Source organism: Molothrus ater, chromosome 11 (genome assembly GCF_012460135.2).
Source record: "Molothrus ater isolate BHLD 08-10-18 breed brown headed cowbird chromosome 11, BPBGC_Mater_1.1, whole genome shotgun sequence".
Lineage (NCBI taxonomy): Eukaryota > Metazoa > Chordata > Aves > Passeriformes > Icteridae > Molothrus > Molothrus ater.
This window is the reverse complement of record NC_050488.2, coordinates 9,295,656-9,320,973: the sequence shown is the minus strand read 5'-3', so window position 1 is coordinate 9,320,973 and position 25,318 is coordinate 9,295,656. Positions and strand designations below refer to the sequence as shown.

The 25,318-nt window shown below is 43.1% G+C and overlaps 1 protein-coding gene across 4 annotated transcripts; it reads right to left on the bottom strand.

Moving 5' to 3' along the window:
• Positions 1–572: 572 nt before the first annotated feature.
• On the bottom strand, positions 573–24,069 carry IP6K2 (inositol hexakisphosphate kinase 2). Of its 4 annotated transcripts, none has more exons than XM_036390935.1 (7): positions 23,973–24,049; positions 18,736–18,836; positions 7,534–7,832; positions 5,187–5,409; positions 4,208–4,383; positions 2,778–2,953; positions 573–1,357 (listed from the first exon to the last, which is right to left on the bottom strand). In XM_036390935.1, exons 3-7 carry the CDS (start codon positions 7,733–7,735, stop codon positions 860–862), a joined length of 1,275 nt encoding a protein of 424 aa, XP_036246828.1. In that variant the 5' UTR covers positions 7,736–7,832; positions 18,736–18,836; positions 23,973–24,049; the 3' UTR covers positions 573–859. The 4 variants fall into 4 exon arrangements, with proteins under 4 accessions (XP_036246828.1, XP_036246829.1, XP_036246830.1 ...); XM_036390936.2 differs by lacking the exon at positions 23,973–24,049 and adding an exon at positions 23,858–23,960; XM_036390937.1 differs by lacking the exon at positions 18,736–18,836 and having other exon boundaries at positions 23,973–24,069.
• Between the last annotated feature and the right edge of the window lie 1,249 nt (positions 24,070–25,318).

Sequence of the window (25,318 nt, the reverse complement as noted above, 5' to 3'; positions counted from 1 at the left end):
CTTTCTGATGCTTCCTTCCTGTAGGTTTGTATCAAGTAAGATTTTAAGCTGCTTAAGGTTCTTTTCAGGCCTGGCAGCTCTGCCCTGGTTGCTGCTGTTGCAGCTATTCCTGTACAAGTTTTACACATTATGCCTCAGCTTAGGTTCAATAACATCTCTAGCTCTCTAGAAAGAGGTTACACAGCCTCTTACTAGATACATAAGACCTACTTACAAGACCCGGGAACAAGAAATAGGTTGTTGATTTCAAGAGCAAGTTCTCACTGATCAGTCCTCATTCTGGCTGGAAGGGACCTCTGAAGGCTTCTCAGAAGCTGTCTTGACCCCATCTACACAGGCTCTGTTGTCCCAGCCTCTCCTCAAAGGGCAGGTGCTGGGCCCTGCCAGCTCAGTGGCTCTGCTGGGCTTGCTCATTACTCTTGACAGGAGGTCCAGGACAGATGTGCTATCCCAGAGGTGGTCTCATGAGGCAGGTAAGCCTTGCTGTTCAAATGATGCTTCTGCATGACACCAGAGACCAGAGATCTGAGCTTCATCTCCTCCTCAGCCACCAGCAACAATGGAAGCATCACTTACAACGAACAAAAAGAATTTTATTGGAACATATACACACAGGGATAACAGAGGTATCTGAGTAATCAAATATGGAATGTTTAAGAAAGTTAAAATAAATAAGGATACCAAGTTTTGCCAGTGCTAGGTCCAGCACCAATGTAAGTAAATGCCCTCTGAACAAGTCTGACTCTGACAGGATTATCCCTGCAGAGCCTGTAAAGATTCCTACCACCAGAAAGTGGCCAATAATTTTGGAATACAAAGAGTCACAATAGTGCTTTCTACTGATGTGCATTCACACTGTTTATTCACTACTTTCGTCTCTTATTTCTTTAATAATATCTATTAAATTCTGGAGTCCAAAAACGTAACCCGTGTCTTGGCCCTCGTGCACCACAGAATCTTCTCCATAGTACTTGCAGGTTGTGTGGGCAAAGTCTATCATGCGGACATCGACAGTGCTGGCAGTTGGTTTGTAGGCATAGGCTCCTGCCGACTCATCTGAAGATTCCTCTGAAAGGTCCTCTAGGTCCTCTGGATCCGAGTCAACGGCAACTTCCTGCCTCTCCTTCCCATCATAGATGATCAGCAAGGAGCTGGAATAGAAGCGATAGGACTCCTGTTTCTCCAGCACAGACTTGAGTTCAGTGAGTTTTTTAATAACAGACTCAAAGAGTTCCCTGCGCAGGTATTTGCCGTTATGAAAGAACTGGTAAAGTGCTTCTTTGAATCCTTGGACTGAGAGTTTTCTTCCATGGTATTTATTCATGAACATCAGCTGGCCAGTGCCTGCCTGGTAGACCTGCATGTACAAACATAAGAAAAAAAGGAATAGTTAAAATTGCTGGCACACTGATACCAAAGCCATGAGAGGGGAAAAAAAAATTAAAAACTAAAAAAGCATGCTCCTTAAGGCTTTTACAAGATGACATACTAATCTCTAAAACTGCTCTTGCACAATCATAGGAATTGCTGTCAACTGATCCAGCAGCACCTGTGCAACTCAGAGGAAGTGGAAAATTCCCTCAGTTTAGATTTGAGCTTTTCCACCCAGAATGTAAGAACAAGGACTTTAAGTGAGATTAGGAAAGCTGCAGCCAACATCTCCAAAGTCAAGCTACAACTTGTACCACAGCCACTCACCCAGCTCATTACCTGACGCTGCTCTAGGATGTACCAGTTCATTCTCAGCATGCTGAGATCTGAGTGACAGCAAACATTCCTATACAAAACTAAGGTGTACCCCATAATCATCTGTATTTGAAGAAGTCAGAGGTGCTCCTACAGAAAAATGCCTTCCTGCAGGAAGGCACAGGAGAGTGGTCTATACAACTGATAGCCCAATAATGCCTAAACATCTGGGTCAAGAAAGGATTCCAGGCGCTCCCAAAGTTCCTCTCTGTTTTCCAACACAGGTCAACACTGTAAAGTGAACAATGGCAATGACCTCCCTGCTCAAATCCCAGCACACTGTGGTTAGAAATGCAGCTCCCACACTTTCGTTTCTGCCTCATGTTTTTCTCTGAATTTGAACAGTGAGCTGAACACCACACATGCCAACAGCCCTGCTGTGGAACAAGTCCTAGCAAACACTGCTAGCATTCCTGGAATCTATTGGATAGGAGGAGAGAAGCTTCAGGAAAAAACTCCAACACAAACATGTTGTTTCCCCATTTGTCACTCTAGGAATACAGAAACAAGTAAACAAAAAATTCAGGTGAAAGTACACACAATGTCTCCTCATCTGGCAACAAGTCTTATCACATTTACCAAGCACTTCTTGCCTGCACTTTGCAACAAGTCTACTTCAAGCAGTGAAAGATCTGTGGCTTTCAAAGTTATACAACAGAACTGATTGCTTCTTAATATTTTTACAAATTTCCACACCCTTAATTCAAAATGCATATAAATGGCCCCTTCTCTAACTGTTCTCTATGCTATCCTGAAACGTTAATTGAATCAGTAGTTTTAAGTTTTGAACTGCTGATAAGGTGCAGGAGATTGTTGTGTGTTCAGAGCCTGCACTCACTGATGCAGAGCGTGGGCTGCAGATGCTGCCACTTCCAACTGATCAGTGACACTCAAAACCCTCACTCCCCTCTGTGAGGGAAACAAAGCACAGCAGCTCAAGGGTAACAATGGTGAGATGCCTGCATAAACCCAAACTCCACTAACAGACAGGGGTGTGAACCTGTTGGGCACACGTGTGAGCTCTGTCTCACCTGCATGCCGCAGACGCGCACTCCGATCACGGCCGAGGTGCTCTGCTGGCACTTGCGGATCTGATTCGCCTTCTTCTCCTCGGACGCGTCGTCGCCGTGCTGCCGCGTGCCCATCTTCAGGTCCAGCACACACGGGACCTCGTAGCGAGACGTCAGGTTCTCCAGCAAAATGAATTCTGAGCAGTTAAGGAACAAGGCTCACAATGAGGAATACAGGTTTTAAAAACATTACCGTGGATTTTATAGTGCCTCATTCTTAACTTTAAGGATATTCAAAACATGCCTAGTATCAAGTAATCTAGAAAAATTACAGTTACATAAACTTAAGATGCCCTCTCTGTTTTAAGCCAGTTCCAGTTTTACTGGTCTAGAGAGACTAGTGAATTTCCACATTAAGTGAAAACCAAAAACAATCAGGGTTATACAGAAATATAACGTGGCAGCTGATTTTGAATTATGACATATTTCCTGTCTAGCAAGAGAACTTTTTTTTTCTGTGGGAAGTGAAGATTTTATGTGTTTGCATTACCATTCAAAACCAGTGAAGCATTTTCACACTATCTTTAAAACTTCAAAACGTCTGTATTATTACTGTTCCAAAGATATCACACACTTTTTAGGCAAGTGAATAACAATCTAGTGAAATGGTGAGGGTACCATCCAAAAAATCCTATCAATTTAATAATTTATTAGTCATAAATGTTTCAGTAATCCATCACCGAAACTCTTCACACTGAGAAATTTGTTTACCTCAGTATTTAGATACTACTACTTTTGCAGGATGTATCAGTTGCATCCAAGCCTACAGCAAGATCCTTTTTTGATAGAATGCTCAGGGTGCAGATGTTTGCTTATGAATCCACAGCACAAAACCAACATGCTTCAGCCTTCATGGATTCAGTCAGTTTTTTGTTTCTCATGCTGCAATCCTACATGACTGTTTATATTCAACTTTTCTTAAAGCTCATCAAAAAGAGGCTACTAGAAGCAGAAACTCCAGGCACTGGAACATCCTCTTTGTTTAAGAAACTGATGAAAAGAGGAACAGGACAGGGGCTTTTAAGATCACCAACATCAAAACAGTAATAAAAAGTGAAAGAACTCATCTGCTTTGAAAACTCTCAATAGAAACTGGTTTTGTGGAAGACACCAAACACACTATGCTGTAAAACATGTCCACTAAGCCACAACCTGAAGATTTCAATTCAGCTCTCTGAATTTCCCAGCTTAGGTAGTTTGTTACGTGCTGGAAAAGCGCATTTCTAAGAAGTGCTGGCAAACCCTTCAAAGATACCAAATAAATCATGGCTTCTGAGAGTCTCTTGGGACTGCAGTTAAGCCTGCTCTGCACTCTTATCTGGAATGTTCAAGAAATAAGAGGCAGAGCCGTACTCATTCCATTGTTATGAGGTACTTTCAGGAAAGGATACTATATTGATTTCGGTGCTTTGCGTTTTCCTTCATCCGCTGTAACTGTTGCTGGTGACATTTCATGCTCCAAGGATTATGGTGTTTAAACTGAGAACTGACATTTCCTTTTTTCTCTACAGTGTAATACAAGACTTCAGATTTCTTCAGCCACTCAAATTCTTCCTCCAGTTTGTGACTAGAAAAACAGAACAAAGTAACAAATTACAGGTCAAAAGGAAAAATAAGCTCTTGAAGAGGGGTTGTCAATGGATTTAACTTTACAACCTATTTTGCTCAACTTCATTAACAGCAAGCAAAATCTTTATTTTCCTCTCTGTATATGTGAACAAGATGCCCATGAGTAGCATTTCAACCATTACAAAGCCACTTCCATACTAATATAATAGAGCATAAAGCCTTATTATATCCTTATGTATCTTTTACCTGTGTGCATGGCTTCTATGAAGTAATGCAAGAGGTAGCAATGCACTTTACAGTTTATCTTTGCTAAGGTCACTGTTTTTACCACAACACATCACAGCTTACGGTGGGCACAATCAATAGGAATGAACAAGGGGGAAAATGTCACTAGCAGGGATAAAGCAGGATTCCTAACAAAGTATGCCATACATATTAGCACTTAAATATGTTTAGGGTTGGTTTATTTTTAACTGTTGTTCTTTTGCAGGTGAGTGAATGCTTTTTGTTTGTAGAGGTGCTTTTTTGTGGTTAGGTTTCTTTGGTTTGTGTTCTTTTTCTCTTTCTGAAGTGTCCAAAATAACTTTGGGAAACCAGTTCCAACTGACCACAGCAGAAAAAAAGCGCCTCAACTTAGCCTTTACTGAGGGCTAAGGACCTAGTTTCACTAGTGAACCTGTCTGCACTGAAGAGGTCAGGAAAAACTAAAGAAACAAGAAAAGAAAATGAAAGTGAAAAGAGTTCTAGGGAGTTCTCCAGAGTTCTGGAGAACAGAATTTGACAGCTAAAAGTCAAACTTACCTTTTCATTTTTTCCTCTTTCCTGTGCTGCCGAACCCATTCCTTCGATATCTTCTCATTTTCTAACAACACTGTTTTTTTGTTAGTCCACCTCAATAGTTTACTTTTGGGTTCACAGTCAGAGTTATCTAAGTTTTCTAAGTTATCGTGGTCCCCATTTAATGGATATGCTATCAGACATAAGTTTCCATCTTCATCCTCTTCAAAGCTCACTGATACCACACCTGAAGAGAAAAAGGACCCAGACAGTTATGAACTGCTCAAGTGACAAGCAAGCCTTTTAGAACGCGTTCTTTTACACTAAGAATACAGCAACTTTATTTTTTCTCTTACCCCAGTCCTTAGTTTCTATCTTGCCACAGGCCAAACCTCATCTGCCAACCTAACAAATATCAAAAGAGCTAGACAAAAATGACACCTCACAAAAGACAATTTATCATATTGGCACAACAATGATACAAAAGATCATTTTCTCTCTCTGAGGCAGTCAAGTAACAACCAAATAATAACAGGACACAATTTCAATTAATAAAAGTTTTTATTAATTTAAAAAAATCTGACTGGTCTGATTCTAAGTGATATGTAAAACATTTGTTAACATCTTGCAGTGAAAAGTGACCTGCACAAAGTAAAAATTCACACTAAAAACTTCTTAAATTTTGCATGACAGCAGAGCAAAAAGCAGTTCTCCGAACAATACTTGGTTAATAGATCTCAAGGGAAAGGAAAGATGTGCAAGGAGAGCAAAACAAGGGAAATGTCACATTACAACAGAAACTAGTCCAAAAGCTTCCACTTAAAATCACCATGTTTAATTATACATTGTCGTCTATTTTTTGGAATATATTTTATTGATACTGGTTATGCAGCAATCTTGTGGAATAAGTAACAAAAATGCAATACAAAGCAAATCTGTTTGTGGTACAGAAACATGGTGAACCTCAAAAGCATTTTTTTTCTCCTTATCCTCCCCTCAGGAGTCTCTAGAGCACTGCATTGTATTTTAAGAGTCTTAGTGGAGCACTGACAGATGTGCCCAGGACCACATGAGTAAGTCTCAGGAGTTAATGGAGGAGCCATGACAATTATCTGAATTGTTTTGTATTTTGTTTTCCAGTCCTCTATTTCAGATCAGTCTGCACAGTTCTTGCAGCTCATCACTAGCTGGGGAGAGGTCTTGGTGAGAGACTGGAATTCCCAGGCTGGGCAGGCAGCTCCCAGACCTGCAGGGCTGGGGCAGGGAGTACAGAACCTCTGACTGTCCCGATGTCACAAAGGAAAGGACAATGGGGAAAAGGGTGGGGGAGCCAGCTAACAAATGGCTTCTTTGCCTTTACTCTGGAAAAAAAAAAAATCAGAGGTGGACCAGGAGAGGCCCCTTCCCTCTAAATCCCTCCCCATACTTCCCAGAAAGCCACATACACTAGTACAATTGCTCTATTACATTTTGAAAAGTATCATTCAAAGATCAGATTTTCTTCCAGTCCAACAGAACTTGTAATTAGACATGGCAGAAAGTCTCTGTAAATGAGCAGAGATTATTAATTCTGAAACATCACTGAAGTCTTCCATCACTTTCACAAACAGAACACAAAACTTCATCACCATCATGGTTGTTAAAATCAATGTGCTTTAAAAAGCAATTGCATTTTTAAAAAAGTGCTTCAGACATATTAATCATTAGACAGCAGTTAATGGAATAGAAGAAAGAAAAAGAAGTATTCCTGTTAACTAGTTCAGTTCTTAGGAAAACTGGAATTTCCACTCCTACATAACTTCTGACTCAGCCTCATCACAGCTACTTGATCCTTGCCTACCTAAATGCCATGAATTTTCATTTCCTTAATGGCAGAAATAACACTGCAAGTATTCAACAAGACACCTTGCTGGCATATACTTATTGCAACTGAAATGAAAGTCAGAGGAGAAATCAAAGCACAAAAGAAACCACAACTAAGCTTACACAAAACACTATTATCCATCCTTACCAAATCCTTTGTAAACAAACATTAAACAAGTGGCAAAAAAAAAATCCACAAAAAAAAAAGGCAGATAATTACTGAAAATGTTCTCAAGCTGTTAGCTACTTACCTGTGCCTAAGGGAGATATATGGGCTATCACCAGCAGAGTTGCTCTACTCTAATGCTGTTAGTCAACCCAAACACCAACTTGGCAAGCATTTCCACCCTGCATCTCCACAGCCTGCCTCAGATAACATCAAAATACATGAAAAAAACCCCTAAAATCTCTTCAACACAGAAGAGATTTCAGAGAGAACAGAGAGCACAGCACACTCGCATTAACAGAAACGAAAAGCTCGACCCCATTCAAAGGTTTGGTAACTTACCCTCATATTGTGGAGTGAATTTACGCATTTCTGTCGGGAGAGTCTCATAGAACTGGTGTTCTCTCTGAATAAGAGGTTTACAGATGGTCTTGTCATTAAACCGGAGGACACAGGAGTGCCCTCCAACTTGGTGGACAAAAGGCTCGAGTAAGACTCCCTTGGAATAGTGCTCCACTTCCATTGCTCCAAATGCTGGGCTCATCCTTGTAGCACATTAGACAGAAGACGGCGGCAGTGGTAAAGGCAGTTCAGAGCCTAAAGCCTCCGAGCCCCGCAGGTGTTTACTCTGATTCAAAAGTCTGTTAAGGCAAACACAGGAGAGTGGCGGCGGTCAGTGTCTGGGCGCTGTGCCCCGGGAGCCCGGCGAGAGCGAAGCGGAGCCGAGCGGAGCGCGCACCTCCCGCCCCGGACTGCGGCGACTGCGGCCGAGTGCGGGGCGCAGCCAGGAAGGCTCTGCTGGACACGCCCCCGCCGAGCCGCAGCCAATGGCAGCCTCCGGGGGGCGGGGCGCCCAGCACGCCATGCGCACGCGCGCAGCAACAGAAGGAGCGGGGCGGCCAGAGCGGCTCGCGGCGCCCGCACAGGCACCCCACCCGGGCCAGCCCCACCAAGCCCGCACAGACACCCCACCCGGGCCAGCCCCACCAAGCCCGCACAGACACCCCACCCGGGCCAGCCCCACCAAGCCCGCACAAGCACCCCACCCGGGCCAGCCCCGCCGTTCCTCTAAGGAAACCCACCCGGGCCAGCCCCACCAAGCCCGCACAGGCACCCCACCCGGGCCAGCCTCGCCGTTCCTCTAAGGAAACCCACCCGGGCCAGCTCCGCCAAGCCCGCACAGGCACCCCACCCGGGCCAGCCCCACCAAGCCCGCGCAGGCACCCCACCCGGGCCAGCCTCGCCGTTCCTCTAAGGAAACCCACCCGGGCCAGCCCCGCCAAGCCCGCACAGGCACCCCACCCGGGCCAGCCCCGCCGCTCCCCCAAGGAAACCCACCCGGGCCAGCCCCGCCTGCTGCACCCCAGCCCCCGACCGCCGAGACAACCCCCCTTGCGCAGGCCAGCCCGAGAACCGGGAATTAACACCGAGGGTACAATTCCCCCCTTTCAAGCAAGGACAGCAACCAAACAAGGTCCAGGGTTGGGACGTGTATTTTTCCCTACATTCAGCAGAAGGCAGTGGCCTGTGCCAGCTGCACCCAAAAGATCTGCTGCTGTACCCTGTGACCGCACACTGCTCGGTTCTGGCCAAACACCAGTTTCATGCAACCTGCACTTGAGAGCAATTAAAGGAGCGACGCTGAAAACTAAAACATGACTGTCTTGTTCTCTGCCTTCCAGTAAATTTTTAAGTTGAGTTACTCTAATTTTAGACCAAAGCTTTAATGATTAACTTTTTGTGGCTAAAAACAACCTCATGCTCATTTTGCCTGAAGATAGTTACACGGACAATAATGCACTTAATTCAAAGAGACTACAAAGTGTTCTAGGTCACAGGTCTATTTTTATTTGTCCTCCTTAGATATTTAACAGCTTTACATTAACTGGAAAAGCAGAGACCTGCAGGCTTAAAGCAGCGGCACTACCAGAACTACATACGCCTACAGCATGTCCTGGACATAAGAGCATTAATTGAATTAAACAACTAAACTACTTAAAGAAACAACAGATCGATCAACTGAATGAACTCCAGGTCCTGGAATGTTTACCTGTGCCTAAGGATAACAGGTCAATAAGAGCTGAATGTGTTTTTTTTGGTGGGGCTTTTTGGTGTTGTTTTTTTTTTTTCCTCTTTTCCTCCAAGTGCCTTATTTGACAAAACATTATCAGGTTGTTTTTTCTTTTTTTTCCCCCTTTAATTCTGCGGAATAGTATTCCCCAGAAACAATACTGTCTTCTGATAACCTATATTATTAAGATTAGAGCATTATCAATAAACTTTCATTTCTTTGTACTACTTTTAATTTCCTAGTGTTCTTCTTCTAATGCAGCTACTGCATCACCACAGAATTTTCTAACCTACCTCAGCATCAACAATTTGACAACTCAGAGACACACATATAAAAACCTCTCAGTTACACCCCAAACACAAGCCACTTCAAAAAAACCCAACTGCACCAAGCTGAGCAACCCTGGAGCGCCCTGGCAATGCCAGGTAACCATGTATGTCCCCAGGTCTGGGCAGTCCAATGTATCTCTTCAGGTGCCACAGTCAGAAGGGAGCACTCTGACAGCTCCAGAGTCACAGATTTATTTCTCCATGGCTCCCTAAAGTAGCACCCACTCCATGCAGAGCCACGCTGCTCTTCAATAAGGCTCACCTGCAAGCTGGCTTACCAGCACACGTGTAACACACCTGGAGCTGTCTCCAAACACACACTTGACAAGCCAGATTACCGCCTGAGTAAACTCTGAGAATTGTTTCCATTTACCTTACAGAAATCATAAGCATCAACCTGTATACTGCACCAGTAATTTTACAACTCTTGAGCTTTCATTAGGATTTTCTAGAGGCAATAATGCCTCCGGTCCTCTGGAATTTCTGAGGGAAAGCCAGAAGTGTGCCAGGTTTCACTGGAGAAGCATTTCACATGTACATGATCTTGCAGTGCCAAAGCTTTACACTGGCACAGCCACATTTAACAGCCCTGCAGAACAGCAGCAGTACAAGAGCCACTTTTTCCAAGTTGGCATCACCACTCTGTGGCTGCCTTCCTAATTACTCCTGATACACTGATTGCCAACTGCAGTGATTCAGACTGAGAAAGCACCTTGCAACATCCTTTAACCTCAAACACTTAAATCTGTCCCAGTCCTCCTGCATTACAGTTGCATCAGGAGTTAACTCGTGAAAATATTTATGCCATAGAAATGACTCTAGCAAACATCATCTCCAACACAGATGATCTACACCTCGTTTATCCCAACACATCTTCAGGGAGCTCATTAGTAGCAGCTCAACTTGTTTGCTTCCATGGATGCCCAAGTGGTCTGGACAATACTTGTATGCAGATTGCACTCAGCAATGGAACTGCCAAGCACAGAATTGGACAGGACTACTCATTGTACTTCACCCTTTCCTGAACAAGTAATATCTGGCAGCACATCACACAGTGTAACTTCCCATTGGAGGAAAAAGAAAGAGTTTTTTTCATGCTCTGATATTATACAAATTATCTGATAAGTTATTATAAGTTAGGCAGTATTTAGATAAGGGTGGGGTTTTTTTTGAGAGAAACATTGGTAACATTTGTACATAGTCCAACAGTGTACCCAGTGCAGTGTACCCAGTCAGCACTACCACAAGACAAATGTGAAACTACCAGAAATAAAGGCGAAGGCTCACACAAATGAAGATGAGTTTACTGTGCCTGGATTAGTAAGTTCTGCTTCTGCTTTTATCGTCCAAAAACTACAGCACAACTCCCCCATATTCCGTTTCTATGACTGAATTTTTGTAGTACATATCCCTGCTGAAAAAGCTCTATTAATACAGCTCTGCAGCAGAAACTGTGTGCAAGGACTGCTGAACAGAGCATCAGCAAGGAGCTCTTGCTATAAACCCTTTAGCTGAGCTCCTTAATTGTGCAAGGCAACTTAGTGCCTTTTTATGAACCTAAACCAGATTGATGTGAACATTCTAACAATGCTCAAGAAGACAGCAGCAAGACCAGGTGATCTTGTCAACAATTTAGGTTTCAATGAGGCCTTAGTTTTCACTTTGATTAATTAACATATTTTAGCCATTCAAGAAGCACTGTTTATGTAATAAATTCACTCTCTTTTCACCCAATAAAATTCTTCTCACTTGAAAAAAGGTTTTTTGAGTAAGATCTTACATTTTTTCTGCTGCATGCCTTAACATTACCATTACTAACAATCAGGATTTGTTTATCATTTTGGCTCTCCTTAATATTTGGAATTTTGCCATTCAGATTAACAGGGCCTGGACCACAACTGTAATGCCCATCAGAAATGCTTTGCACTGTTTCATTTATAAATACTTTAATTCCATACACAGCCTCACAATATGCCAAACTGGTTGCACTTCCTTACAAATAAAAGCTTTGACCTAAGACCAAGAGTTTCAAGCGGCATTGATGTTGATCAGCACAAGCACAATGCAGTTTTTCATTGCCTTTCCTCTGATTCTACACCCAGTTTGTTCTTAATACTCTTTGGGAAAGAAAGAGCCCAGAACAGCTGGTTTTAGGCAATCTTCCCAGATAGCAAATGCAGGCTCACTGTACCCTGCCCTTTTCCTCCTACGTGCTTTTAAGTGCCTTTGACTAGTTTTTGTTCAAACAACACATCAGCCAAAAAAGCAGATTTACTAACCCTTCACATGTCAAGCATTTTAAGAAAAAAATCTGACATAACTTGAAGGAGCAAATAAACATGTGCCTAGACACAGCAACATTTGCTTGAGCAATGTCATTCCTACAGTAAGCAGCAAAAGATGTTTAAAACCCAAACCTGCAAACCAGAAGTGACATTTATAGACATCATATCCCCATCACATGTGACAATGACCATCAAAAGAATACCACAATGAATTCATGTTTTCAGGCTCTTAATATTAATCTCAGGTGACGGCATTCTTTGGAAGGTACTTCATGTCATTACAGATTCTCAACTTAGTCCCACACGTAACTGCATTAATGAACACATCCTCTGGAGAGCACAGGTCTCAATTAAGCAGCAGCTTCTTCCTTCATAACAATCTTAAAAGTAATCACCTCCTGCCAAAACTTTGTAATGATAGAACTACTGATGCAGAACTGCCCTTCTGTTGAATCTGTTAAAACTGGGTTCTCTCTAGTGCAGGCTTTTTGCTTTGGATGGTTAGCGTCTTCTACTCCACACAGCCATAAATCAGCTTTACAGGGACAGAAATAGCAAGGCAGCAAAGCTTTCTGCCTGTCCTTTTTTCTCAGTTCACTGGGGAGTGCAGAGGAAGCTGACAGGGTAGAGATCTGCAGAGCAGAGCTGCTGCAGGGTGATGAAGCAGACAAAGCAAAGCCCCTTCCCAAGGTTCCAAGGTGTTGTGGTTTGACACTGGCACAACACCAGGCACCCACAACAAGGGTTGCTCACTCACCCTGCCCAGCTGGCAGAGGAGAGAAAACAAAAATTAACAAAGGGTTCACAAGCTGAGCTAAGGACCAGGAGAAACACTTCAAGGGCAAAACAGGCTCAACATAAGGTTGCAAAGTGAATCTATTACTAACAGAATCAGAGGAGGATAGCGAGAAGTAAAATAAACCCTTAAAGCACCTTCTGTCCCTAGCTCCTCCCTCCTTCCCACCAACAGCACAGAGAGACAGGGCACAGGAGTTTTTGGGTGAGTGCATCACTGAGATTTTCTTCTGCTGCTCTGGGAGAGGAGTCCTTCCCCTGTGAAGCCTTGGGGTCCCTCCCAGGGGAGACAGTTCTCCGTGGACTTCTCTGGCCTGGCTCCACTCTCAGGAGCAGCTGGTCTACAGCACCTGCTGCAAGGTGAACTCCCCCCACGGGCACACAGCCCTCCCAAAACTGCTGTGACCTGGGTCTCTCTTCCCATGGGGTGCAGCCCTCCAAGGACAGGCTGCTCCAGCCTGGAAGCAGGGCCCTCTCTCTCCACTGGGGCTTCTACTGGATCACAGCTTCCTCCAGCCATCCACCTGCTCTGCCATGGGAAGCTCCCCTGTGGGCTGAGGGGGGATCTCTGGATCCCCATGGATCCCCATGGGCTGCAGGGGAACAATCTGTTTCACCATGGCCTGCAGAGGAATCTCTGCTCCAGAGCCTGGAGCACCTCTTCCCTCTCTTCTCCACTGACCTTGGTGTCTCCATGTTGTTTCCCTCACATGTTCTCACCTCCTCCTCTTCTCTGACTAGAAGTGGAACTCCATAACTTTGATTTCCTTCTTAAATATGCCTCACCACAGAGGCATTACCACCCTCTCTCATTGGCCCAGCCTTGGCCAGCAGCATGTCCATCTTCAAAGCCAGCAGAGATGGGCTCTGCTGGACATGGTGGAAGCTTCCAGCAGCTCCTCACAGGAGCAATCTTTGTGGTCCCCCTACTACCAAAAACCAGGCCATGAAAACCAATGTACAAGGAAACAGAGGAATGGCACAGTGAGCCAACAGGATAGAAGAGTATCAGTGACCTTAGATCAGCCAAAGAGAAAGCTGCTTCAGCCCAAAGAACATTCAGGAAGAAACAACAAAACTGAGACTGGGCACAGAAAGATGCAAATAACAAGGTGAAAAATACATGGTATGTTTTTGAGAGCCCACCCCTCCACCTGTTTCATGCACAACATTGAAAGGGTACTTGAGGTCTGAGTTGATAAGTCATACATTGCTCAAAGAGAATGACTTTTCACAATTGAAACAGGATAAACACATCTTAAGAGCCTACAATAATACATCTATAAACCAAGAATGGTTACAGGAATTTTACAAGTCTTCATATGATTCAACTACTTGTTCCATTACTAATAATGTGGTACTTTACAAATAGCAAGGTACATTCCTTCAATCAAAGAAAGCAGAGGATGCAACTTTAGAGTATTAAAAGCAGTAGATATGTTAAACATGCTCAGGTTCAAAGGTCTTGCACAGCTTGTGATTTAATTTTTATGAAATCAATGCCATTCCTCCACACAAAACCCTTGTGTTATTAGCAAATATGCCCAGAGTAACATGAGTAATGATTTGCTTCTAACGTTCACTCTAGCTACTGCTTGGCTCAGAAACTGAAGTCACTCTGGTGTGTTCTGTTTTCAGAAGTTCTTAGGATTAGAATGTAGATACTCATATTCTCTAGTGTCCACTCAGCTGGACACAAATTTATCACAATTAAAACAATTATGATAAATGAGCTCTGCATTAATTTATACCAATTGTTTTAATCAATTCCTGATTTTGAGGATGCATTGTACCTCTACATAGAATGCAAATCCCACATTAGGATACTTGTTGAAGCCTTCTCTATCTGCAATAGAATTAATATAACTAAGTAGTAAAAGCTATAGTTTATAATTTTTAACTAATTGAGACAGAAATGCAGAGCCCACATAATAATGTGCTTGTATTAATCCTACAGTTTTGGGAAAAGTCTTAAGAACAGCCCTAAATTCTGCATGATTACAAAAAGCAACATTTATTCTGGTAATTAATTTGGAGGGAAAAGTTTATCTTTGACAGAAAAGTGCACTGACATTGTCAGTTCTCAGATTTTTTTTTATTTATAAACAAAAACAAAAGTATTATAAGCAGCAAATAATTCAAATTTAATAAAGCAGTCAATTGTCTTAAAATACCATGAGGAGTAGAGGGACAGTGTCATAGCATCAAGGGGGAGGAGATACTAGAGTGTTTCTTTAAAAGAAAGACTGGGGGAGGAAAACCCCCTTCTTTCTCATTAAGTACAACTTGAATCGGGGCTGTGATGACAAAATGATGCTGAGCTGTAACTTCCTATGCAAGCCAAGGCTATTTAAGCTCTTTTGCAGCAAATCAATCAATGTAATGATCATTAAGTTACTCATCCCTGAGTACAAGTCGTGTAAGCATGATGTTTTGTACAAAGACTCAGCAGAACATTTGAAACTCAAGAGTAACCAGCTCCTTCAGACCTACATACTCAGTCTATGTGTGCATTCCCTTTGGAAGCAGAAACACTTTTACTACAGCTTTTAGTGGTAAATCATGAGGGTGCTGGGAGTCACACTATAGTGGCACATCTATCATCACCACCTACAGTCACAAAAAGCCAAGAAAGTGCAAATTTTTTTTATTGCACGCCGTGCACTTGGGCTAGACCAATAAAAGCAGCCACCTGCTTCTTAAAAATGTTGATATAATGTCTTTCTTTTTTTTAACTTATCTTTACTAAATGGCTGGAAACTGCAGCACTACATTGCTGCAGCTCAGAAAAATTAAGTAACATCTCCAGATAAATAAGGAAACAAGTGCCTTGGATTAATTTCACAAATTAAGGGCTATGCACTGCAGACATACTGGCTGTCCATGGAAAATTCTGATTCAGGAGAGACCCACAAGGATCATAATTTACTTAATCATGCATAACAGATGGAATCTAGAAACCCAGAATTATATATGAACTTGTGCACAAAATTCCTACAAAAAAATGTTTGCAAAACCTTTGGGAACATGACAACTCCACAGTAGTCTTGGCCCATCAAGGTAGAAAGCCAATCCTGTTTTTAACATTAGCTTTAAAAATACTAGGAAACATTTAACATTAGCAAACAGAAGATTCCCACCAAGGAAGAACACATTTTTCTGCTTTCAAACTGCCAAAAATACCTCGAAATGCCTTGGCTTCTTCTAAGGATGTCACATCTAAAGTACTACTCCTAGGTATTTCATGCACTCTAAAAGGAGAGGACAGTCCAACAGCAGCTGCAATGGCAAAGGACTCACAAGTGCTACATTAAGTCCTGCTCTGTTGTTTCTCAGGAGTGTCAGACAGCACCCTGAGATATCCCTTCTTGTAAGCAGAGCACCAAGCCTTTTCTATTCACTATGAATTTGTGTCTGTGATATAGAAATACCATACACTGAGATGTTGGAAAATGTATCAAGATGGAATCTTTCAAGGAAAAACATTTTTTTTAACTAGCAACATGTTTATCCTATCTCCTTTTAGTCCGTAAACATGGGAGTTCTAGTTTTGTCTTCCTTTAAATAAAACCCAAACACAGACATAAACACTGCCACATGTATTTATACCTGTATATTTAACACCATAGCTACAGAGCCACCTCCTATACCAAAAAGACTTTTGAATACAGGTTTAACAGATAAAACTTAAGAATTATGAAACATTAGGCATAACATATTGAGGGAGCAAACTAAACACAAACCAATGTGAAGTTGCATAATGTTCTTTGACTATTATTCCTCACGCAAAATTATTATTCCTATCTTCCTTAAACCAGGTCGACAGTATTAGGAGAAACTCAGTTCCCCAATCGTTTTGTCTAGGAAAGCAAGACAAGTTACCAAGGCCATCTCCAAGAACTTCTAGCTTTTCCACATTAGTGTGCACAGCAGCCCCTCAGCTGCAATTTCTTAAAATTCAGCAAGGAGGTTATGTGCCCTGTGCAATTGATATTTTAACATCTAAAAAAAGCAGCAGCTTTCAGCCTTCCCCACACCATTTGTAATCTGTAATCTTAACTCCTACAGTTACAGAGTTCTGGAAAAATGCCAGTTTTACCTCTCAAGTAAAGCTATTTTGTCTCTCTGGAACTAAAATAAAGCCAAGTTACAAGTTACTAAGCATATTCAGACAGAAAAGAGCATGCAATTCTGACCCATGTAGTTTTTTCAGGGATTGTGTAATTTAAGAACCAGTCTCTTTTCCAAGTAAAAATACCATGGAAACTAAGAAACCTGAACCACCAAAACTAAGCTACTTAAACTTCCTATTTAGAAACTGATCCATCTTAAAATGGTGTTCTGGCATCAGCGGCCAAAATCACCAGTTGCTACAAAAAGACAGTACCACCCTTTGTCGTGGAGAAATCAAAATAGCATTCAGCCTTTAATCTTCTGAAAATATGACAGCAAGAGCTAAATTGTGTGGATTACACACATGAAAGTATTATTCAAGACACCAACACCCTCAAGAAATTCCAGCATTAAGATGAAAATAAATCCAAGGCTATGCCTTTCTCATTACCATGAATTTAGCAGTCTGGGAACTGTATTTCGAGTCAGCCAATGGAAGAACACGGAATCTTTGTGACCAGCCCTTCAGCTGTGACCCATTTGCCAAATATGATAAGAAAAATCATGTTCATATAGGACAAGCGTCAAGTCCCTTTCAAAGTCCACCCTCATTTAACTACACAAAGATTTTCTCTCCCTGTAATTGCTTCAGAAATCCCAACCTCTAATGCTTTTTATACCATAAGCACTAGGGGCCCAAAGGACAAGATTGTTAAATTAAAGCTTTGATGCCTAAATCCTACAATCCAAGCTAACTCCTTGAGCAAAAATTTCCAAAGGAATGAACAGCAAAGATCATTAACAAATACATTATTATAGGAAGAGTGGTACCCTAAATGCACAGTAACCTATTTAATGGATATCATTTATGTGTATATTCACCTATACCATCAATACCCCTAAAAAGTTTAGTCCCTTTATGTGGGGACTAAAAGTAGCCCAGAAGGAGACAGTTTTGTCATGTTTTGGAATACCCATCCCCATTTTTAACTGCAGTTCTACAAATGTAGGTTCCAAGAATGCTTCTGATGACTACGATAAATGGAGATTGTGCTCCAGAACAGCTCACCTTCATGAAATGCATTTAATATATATTTTAGAACTGTATTTACATTTCAAAACATCTCAAACTACTGCGAACACACCTCAATTCAGGTAACACAACCCAGATTTGCATCTTAAAGGGAAGAGTTGGTATCTCTACAGGCTCTTTCCCTAAAGAGCTGAAAGTAACTGGGACCTAAGACCTTGAACACAACTCCCTGCAGGGTTGCCAGTGCAATTACCGAAGTTCAAATGCAAAAGATACAGTAGAGTAATTTCCATGTGCTTGTTTAACTGCAGCAGATTGGATGAGAGCAAGTAAAGACAGGAGAGAAGTCTTACAAGACAGACTCTCTCTCACAGGCACAACAAAACCAAGGGAAAAAATCTAGACTGTTTCCCCTGGTAAATGCAACTCACTCCAAGAACAGTTTCTTCCCATGAAAAGGACCTTTTCTGCAAGTACACCTGCACAATACTTTAAAAACGCTTTAAAAATTATTTATGTATTTCATGTTTCATTGTTCAGTGACCTCCCCTTACACCATCTGGGGCCAATTACAGGCTTAGCATAATAATCACTGACAAAGAATTAATCCATTTTAATCTCATACAGTTTACATATTCAAACAGCAATACAAAACCACTTGAAAAAAATCTTATCAATTTCAGTAATCTAGAAAAGGAAGCTTCATCAGGAGCTTGGCTGTATTGCTCCTATCCTTGAAGCAGGCTGAAATACATTTATTGATACACAAGAGCTAGCTAGTTTAAACAGCCCAGGCAATGAGATACAGCTGGAGGATGTCTTATTCCTTTAAAAATATCTGTTGCTTTAGAGGCAATTTTTATAGCAGCCACCAAGTGTGCACTGCATAACTGTCTTCAAAGAGAAATCATCACTCACCAAAAAGGGAAGAAGCAGACTGGACGACTGCCAAAAAACTATTTTGTCTTCAAAATTCCACAACATAGCACCACCATCCAGAGTGTGCTGATGTTCCAACTCTGCATTTCCAAAAAACAGCACATTATGAGGGGGAGAAAATATTTCAAGAAGTCAAGCTTATGAAAAAAGCACTTTATTTTTTGAAAGCAAACGTTGCACAAAGTTATGTTAAAACATTATTTGCATTTTAAGACATAATTACGATTCAGCACTTATGTTTAAATACATCAGAGGCTTTGTTTAATGGAACAACTTGAAGTCAGTCATCATCTCACCAGGCAATTCACTGCAGCTCCATCAGCATTTACTTCATCTACCTTCACACTCAAGGGACTACTTATCTATCTCCACAAATTCCAAATTTTGTTCCAACCTTTTTGTTCCCTCCTTGTTGGAAATGCCACAACTTTTGAATTTTTCTTATGTAACTTTGGTCAGAGTTATCGAGAACTATACCCTCAACTTTAATACTCACAGATGTCTCTTCAGAAAACTGACTGGTTCTATTAAGCCAGAACCAATTTTCCTAAGGTATCTTGAACAGATTCCCAGTTGCAATGACAGTTATATTAGTAGGAACACACCTACCCCTCAATTTAACCTTCTATCTTCCATTAAATTGAATCAACCGTCTGAAAGTGGTAACACCTCAGAAAGGTAAAGATTATGCCTATCATGTCAGGCAGTTTCACTTCTCATTTCTGTAACCTCATGATACTAAATTATGTCATTAAAAAAAAAATCCATTGCCATCACACTGTCTCCATATATCCAAAGCACAAGGCAAATAAATTGTCATTTTTCTGGAAAAATATATGAAAAGGGAAAAGAGCAAATGTCAAAAGAAAAGAGGTCATCTTCAATAAGCATGAAATTAAGCAGCACCCAAAATTCCTGATAAGGTTTCAGGCAGTGCAGAAAATTTCTGCATCACAGCACTGCACAGCTATTTGGGTATGCTTAAAGCCCTCTGCACTTCAAGAAAGTAAAACCATTTTTGCTGTGCTCATTCCAATATAGACTTTGGCATAAACCCCCCAAACCCTTGCTTTTTCTAATGAAAAATAACCTCAATATTTGTATCTTCTGTCCTTGAGTCTGTTCATTTTAAGTCTCAACAACCTGGGATGCTATTAACCAGCTTAAGCAAGTCATCCAATTTTATTTTTTTCCCCCCTTCCTTCCAACCTTCTGGAGGCCAGCACAGCAGGAGAGAAGACAGGGACCAAGAGAGGCAGTACAGCTGAATGGCTCCTGTATGAATTCAGTAGTTCCTTCATCTGTTTGTGCCCTTAACTGGCTGGTGAGCACGCGCCCAGCTCCAAACCAGGCACTGCCTGTGCCACCTCTTGCCCTACCATCCACCATGGCACACACACAAAGCAAGACTCTCAGTGCTCAAATCCATTTTATGAGCAAGCCTTTCTTTTTCCAGTAAAAAGGCAAAAGTGGGCAGTAACTGGTTCCAGCTGTCTCCAATAGAGAATCCTGCACATACAGGAGCAATGCAGGCAGAGGGTCAAAGGCTGCACGTTGATAGCTGATAACAGCAGAGTGGTACAGGCTGTACCTATTATGAAGATTATCATTCCCTTATTCTGACACAGCCTGTCTTTCAGAGACACAGGCAGGGCTGCAATGGCTTTGTGCCACACAAGCCAAGAATTTGCAGAAGATTTCAGATTTCAAGCTCTGAACACCTGATTAAACACAACCAATGACAGACCTTCATTTGAACAAACAATTTTGTTTCCATTATGCCTTCCAGTATTTCAGATTTTGCAGGAGAAATTTCTAGTTGCTTGCAGCAAGTGATACAATGTCATACAGCTTTTTACAGAAACAGGAAAGAAACAACTGCTTTGCAATAAAATAAATTACTATGAAAGGCCCAAAATTAACATTCTAATGAGATATTTCTAACAAAAGTTACAGAAACACCTATCTGCAGCTATCCCTTAAAATCCTTAAAATATAACCTCTGGATATTTGTGAACTATCCCTGTATTGTTTCAAAGATGCAACGACCTTGGGCAAGACAGCAAGCCAGATAAAAGAATTAGCAAGAGGAAAAATCCTCTCCCTGCAATGGAAAATTTTCATCTCTTCAAGCAAGGCAGAGATGCTCAGCCGGACCTGCGTTGCCTGGAGACCAACGGCAGCTTCTTGCCAACAGGAGGAGCCAAGCATCAGCAAACTCAACAGCTGATAAGTGGATGAACTGAATGAGAGGCGGCAAGGTTTTTCCACACGTCAGTGTAAAAACCTGACAGCTTTCAGCTAATGGTTCTAGCCCATGCTCACTAGATAAATAAGAATTATTATGAATGTAAAATGTCAGCTTAAGAAAACTTCAAACTGCTCTATATTTGGCTCTTACCCCCACACTTTGGGTGCAACTAGAGCAGTAAATACCACACACAAGATTAAAATTTTAGCTGCACCTCAGTTTCTGCCCTTTCAATCTTTGGATGTGGTATGTGAACTTTTGGAACATGTTCCTACCCATTAAACAAGTTCTGTGTTTAAGCAAGGGTGCAGAAACATTAAGGAAACCAGTGAATTTCATCAAAAAGGAAGAACCTATACCCCAGCTTAGCACCAAAACCCACATCAAATCTTGGTTCACTTCCAAACCAGCCTTTGCCCCCAGCCTTTCTTACTTGCAGCACTGCTCCCCAGGAAGGCCAGCATCAGGGATGTCAGAGAGGAGACACTTGCTTTGCCTATTCTGGTCCTGGACCTGCTCTCAAGCTCAGGCAGGTGTTAACCCAGCTGCAGGAGCAGCACTCCTGACCTCAGAAACACCCCAGCTATCCCCAATTTCTAAAGACCATCAAATTAAGCATCATTGAAAAGAACTGACACTTAGTACCAGTTACTCCAGAATTTCCTTAGATCTTATCTCGTTCAATTCACTCAAAATACTCAAACAGTAAAGAACTAGAGCTTTCTAAAGAATGGTTTCTATTTAATTTATCCCTGTAGGTAAATTCCACAAAGATATCCCACGTCACTAGTGAAGTAGATCTTTCACCACCAACCTGACAGCAGACATTTCCCTGCCTCCAGCTAACCCAAAAGGGCAGACATTTGTGTGTCACCACTGCTGACAGACTGAGACACCCCCAGTGCCTCGAGGTTTGCATCCTTCCTCTACCCTTCAAAATTAAAAACATCCCCAAAATACCCTCACACTCCCCAGCTGACAGGAGAACAACTAAAGCAACACCAATACCACTGATCTGGATGGAAGCCCAACCACTGACAGGCAGCAAAGAGGTTCTTTAACATCTTTTCCTATCCTGTTTTTTCAAAACCTCATGACTGACAAATGTTAAATCTTCCTTCAAAGCAACTGGTAGGGAAAGAATTTTTGTGAGTACAAAGCCCATGATTCATATGATTGACCACTGTCCAGTTTTCCAGCTGCTTCCAAACTTCCACCACCACATGGCTGTGACAGCTCTGATCCACCTTTCCTCCAAAGGAAATAGCAACATAAAGCTTGTGGTGCTTGTATAAAGGAAGTACAAACTGTTACTTCAGAAAGGTATAAACATCAAAGACAGGAAAGGCAGAAGAACAGTTTTTCAATTAAATGAATGTAAATTTATGAAAAGCTACACAGCCAAGTTTAATGTCTGGAATTTCTTAGAAACAGGTACATGTGAATGGCTGTAATCCTTCCCATGATCCTTAACTTCTGAACACTTAAGAATTTTTCTAAAAATAAATTTTCCTGAATTCTGGCCGTTAAATCACTGGTTTCTTCCTTATTTACTAAAGAAAAAAATATAACAGGAATCTAGAAGATGTTAAATCCGCAATAATAAACAAATGAATCAGTTCATTTTTAAAACACACATATTTATGTGTGGATTCATGTGTATAAAGCCAGTTTCCGTTCCTAAATGTTACCAATAAGTCCTGAAAACACACAAATTCATTCAACTTAAAGAAAACTTTGCAAGCTGGTTTTGTCTTATATATGAGAAAAATTATGAGCAAAGAGGCCAATTCTTGGCCAAAACAACCCTGACCTTGTTATGCCCAAGTGTCAGATCTGTTCTACTACCATTTCAGTGCTGCACGTTGAGTAATGACCAATAATACGTCACCTGACTAAGTTAAACCAAACATTAATATTCCAGAACCAAGTATTAAAGCAAAAATTCTAATTATTTGAAACAAAATTGTCCCCTTCGATGTTCATGAAAAGCACAGGGGCACTGGATGCATTTCTAAAACACCTGAGTATATGGGACACATAAGGCACTGTGTCAAAAAAAAGAGGAAAAAAAAAGACAGCCCAGAAGTAGAGGGCAATTAAATGCCAGCATATATCAGGAAAGATATCAGTCTTAAACATGCGTAGTTTTCACAGTGGAATTAAGTCCAAGGGCATATCAGGGTGTAACTACCAAGAAGTTGTTATTCTATCAACAACGATAACATTTATTTTTTTAAGCTGGATGACTATTTCCAAAGCCTCAACCGTAAGTGTTTTTGTTTAAACCGTCTGCAGCTCCCAAGCCACGTTAAAAAGGTATTACAAAATCGTCATCCTCCAAATAGTTCTCAACAAGGCATCACCTAGAACTCCCAGTTTACAGAGAAAACGGGTATTCTTGAGCATCACATCCACTTATGCAACGCATCCCGCAGCACCCGTTTTTCATTTAGAACTATTACCGAGCGTACCAAGCAGCCGTCAGAGCAGCAGCACAGCCATCACCCGGACAAAACGGACAGACAACGTCTGCCGATTCCCAGAACTGCTGAGTAACAGCGTGAGCCGAGCACCAGCCCCGGGCTCAGCAGCCCCGGCAGCGGCACCGCGGCCCCCCCGCGCCCAGCCCGGCCCGGCAGCCCCCGCACCGCAAGCCCCGCGGGGAGCGCAGGAAGCGCTGAGCGGCCGGGGATGCTCCGCGAACGCTGTCACCGCTGTCCCCACCCACCGGCCGTACCCGCATCCCCAGGGTGGCTCCAGGCCAGCGCCCCCCTCCCAGCCCGCCGAGCCCGGCGATGCTCCGAGGCCGCCACCGAGCATCCCTTACGGGCAGCCGCCCATCCCCACCTCGCCGGGCCAGGCACCGATCTGCGGGCGGGCGGGCGGAACTGCAGCTGTTCCCTCAGCGACGACCGCCCCCGGGGCAGGAGCGGCGGCGGGGAGAGCGGGGCGCGCCCATTACCTGGTGCTGGGCCGGCGCCGGCCTCAGCGCTTTTGTTCCTCAGACGTCAAGATGGCGGCGCGGCGCGTGGCCGGCCCTCCTCGCTCCGGCGCGCCCCGCCCTCCCGCCCGCCTCTCCATTGGCTGGGCGCGCACCGCCGCGCGCTGATTGGGCGCTGCCGGCGCCGCTGTTGCCAGGGGAGTCGAGGCAGGGGCGGCCTGGGCTGTGGCCTTCCTCCGCACCCTGGGCCGGCCGCTTTCCCTTCCAGGGGGAACGCGGGGGAGCGGGGCCGCGGTACAAGCGACCCCTCCGGGTCTGCCAGCGGGCCCTGCCAACGCTCCGCGAGGCACACACAGGGCTGGGTGTCTGGGCCGGTGCTGGGCAGCCGGCCGTGGCCCCGAGCTGTGAGGCAGCAGCCAGGCACGCCCAGGCACGGCCTGTCCCGTTCGCCTCCCTGACCTGTCGATTCCACCTCCCCAGCCATGGACAGGGCTCTCCGTCACTTGCCCTCAGTGCCTGCTAGAAAACCATTTGTCCCCTGGTGTGCGACACTGCCTTCAGTTGGGACGGCCCCAGGGCACGGCTGCGGGGCTCCAGCACATCTCGCCCGCTAAGGAGGCGGAACACCTGCAAGAGCCCTTGAGGGCTGTGTGCTTGAGCTCCCTGCACATCCTGTGCTTCTGTTTCTATTCACCAAAAATCTCAGGCAAACGCGGCTGAAGGTCCTGGAGGCTCTCCCCACTCAGCTTTACCCTGGATGACTTTTTCGGCCCAGTGGCTGATGCTCAAAATGCAATCACAGTCATCAAGGTTTGAATGCAAAGTGAACTGCGGGTAACAACAGCCACCATCATTGTAAGGAAAAAAGAATAATGAGATAATAGCAGTTTAAATTACTAAGCAACAGTCTCTCTGACAATGAACTTAGTAACGCTCTGCCATCCACTTAATCACACTAATGAGACAGAACACCTCCACTTAGATACAAATTACTCTGCATTTCATTTAAATAGAGGTCAGAGAGCTAAAAGCCACACAAGCCACCACACTTCTGCTGCACAACACGCCCAGCAACAGGCATCCTTTTTTTCTGGAGGGGACCCAGCCTTTCTGGCTCTGAGCTGCCAAGGCAGGGCTGTGTAGGGCATCTTGCTCAAACCTCCCACTTCTGCTTCCCAACTGCCTGCCTGTGTGGGCCTCGGGCTTCTCTGGCTCAGGAATAGCTCCTTGGTTTGGAGAGGTGAGCACTGGTTCACCAAAGAGGTTTAGAGGGCAAGAGATCTCTGGTTTCTAATTGTTCTAAAGTAAAAGCATGGCTAGAGTCTTGTGTAAGAGACAATTATACCCCTTGGTTCTCACTACATTAA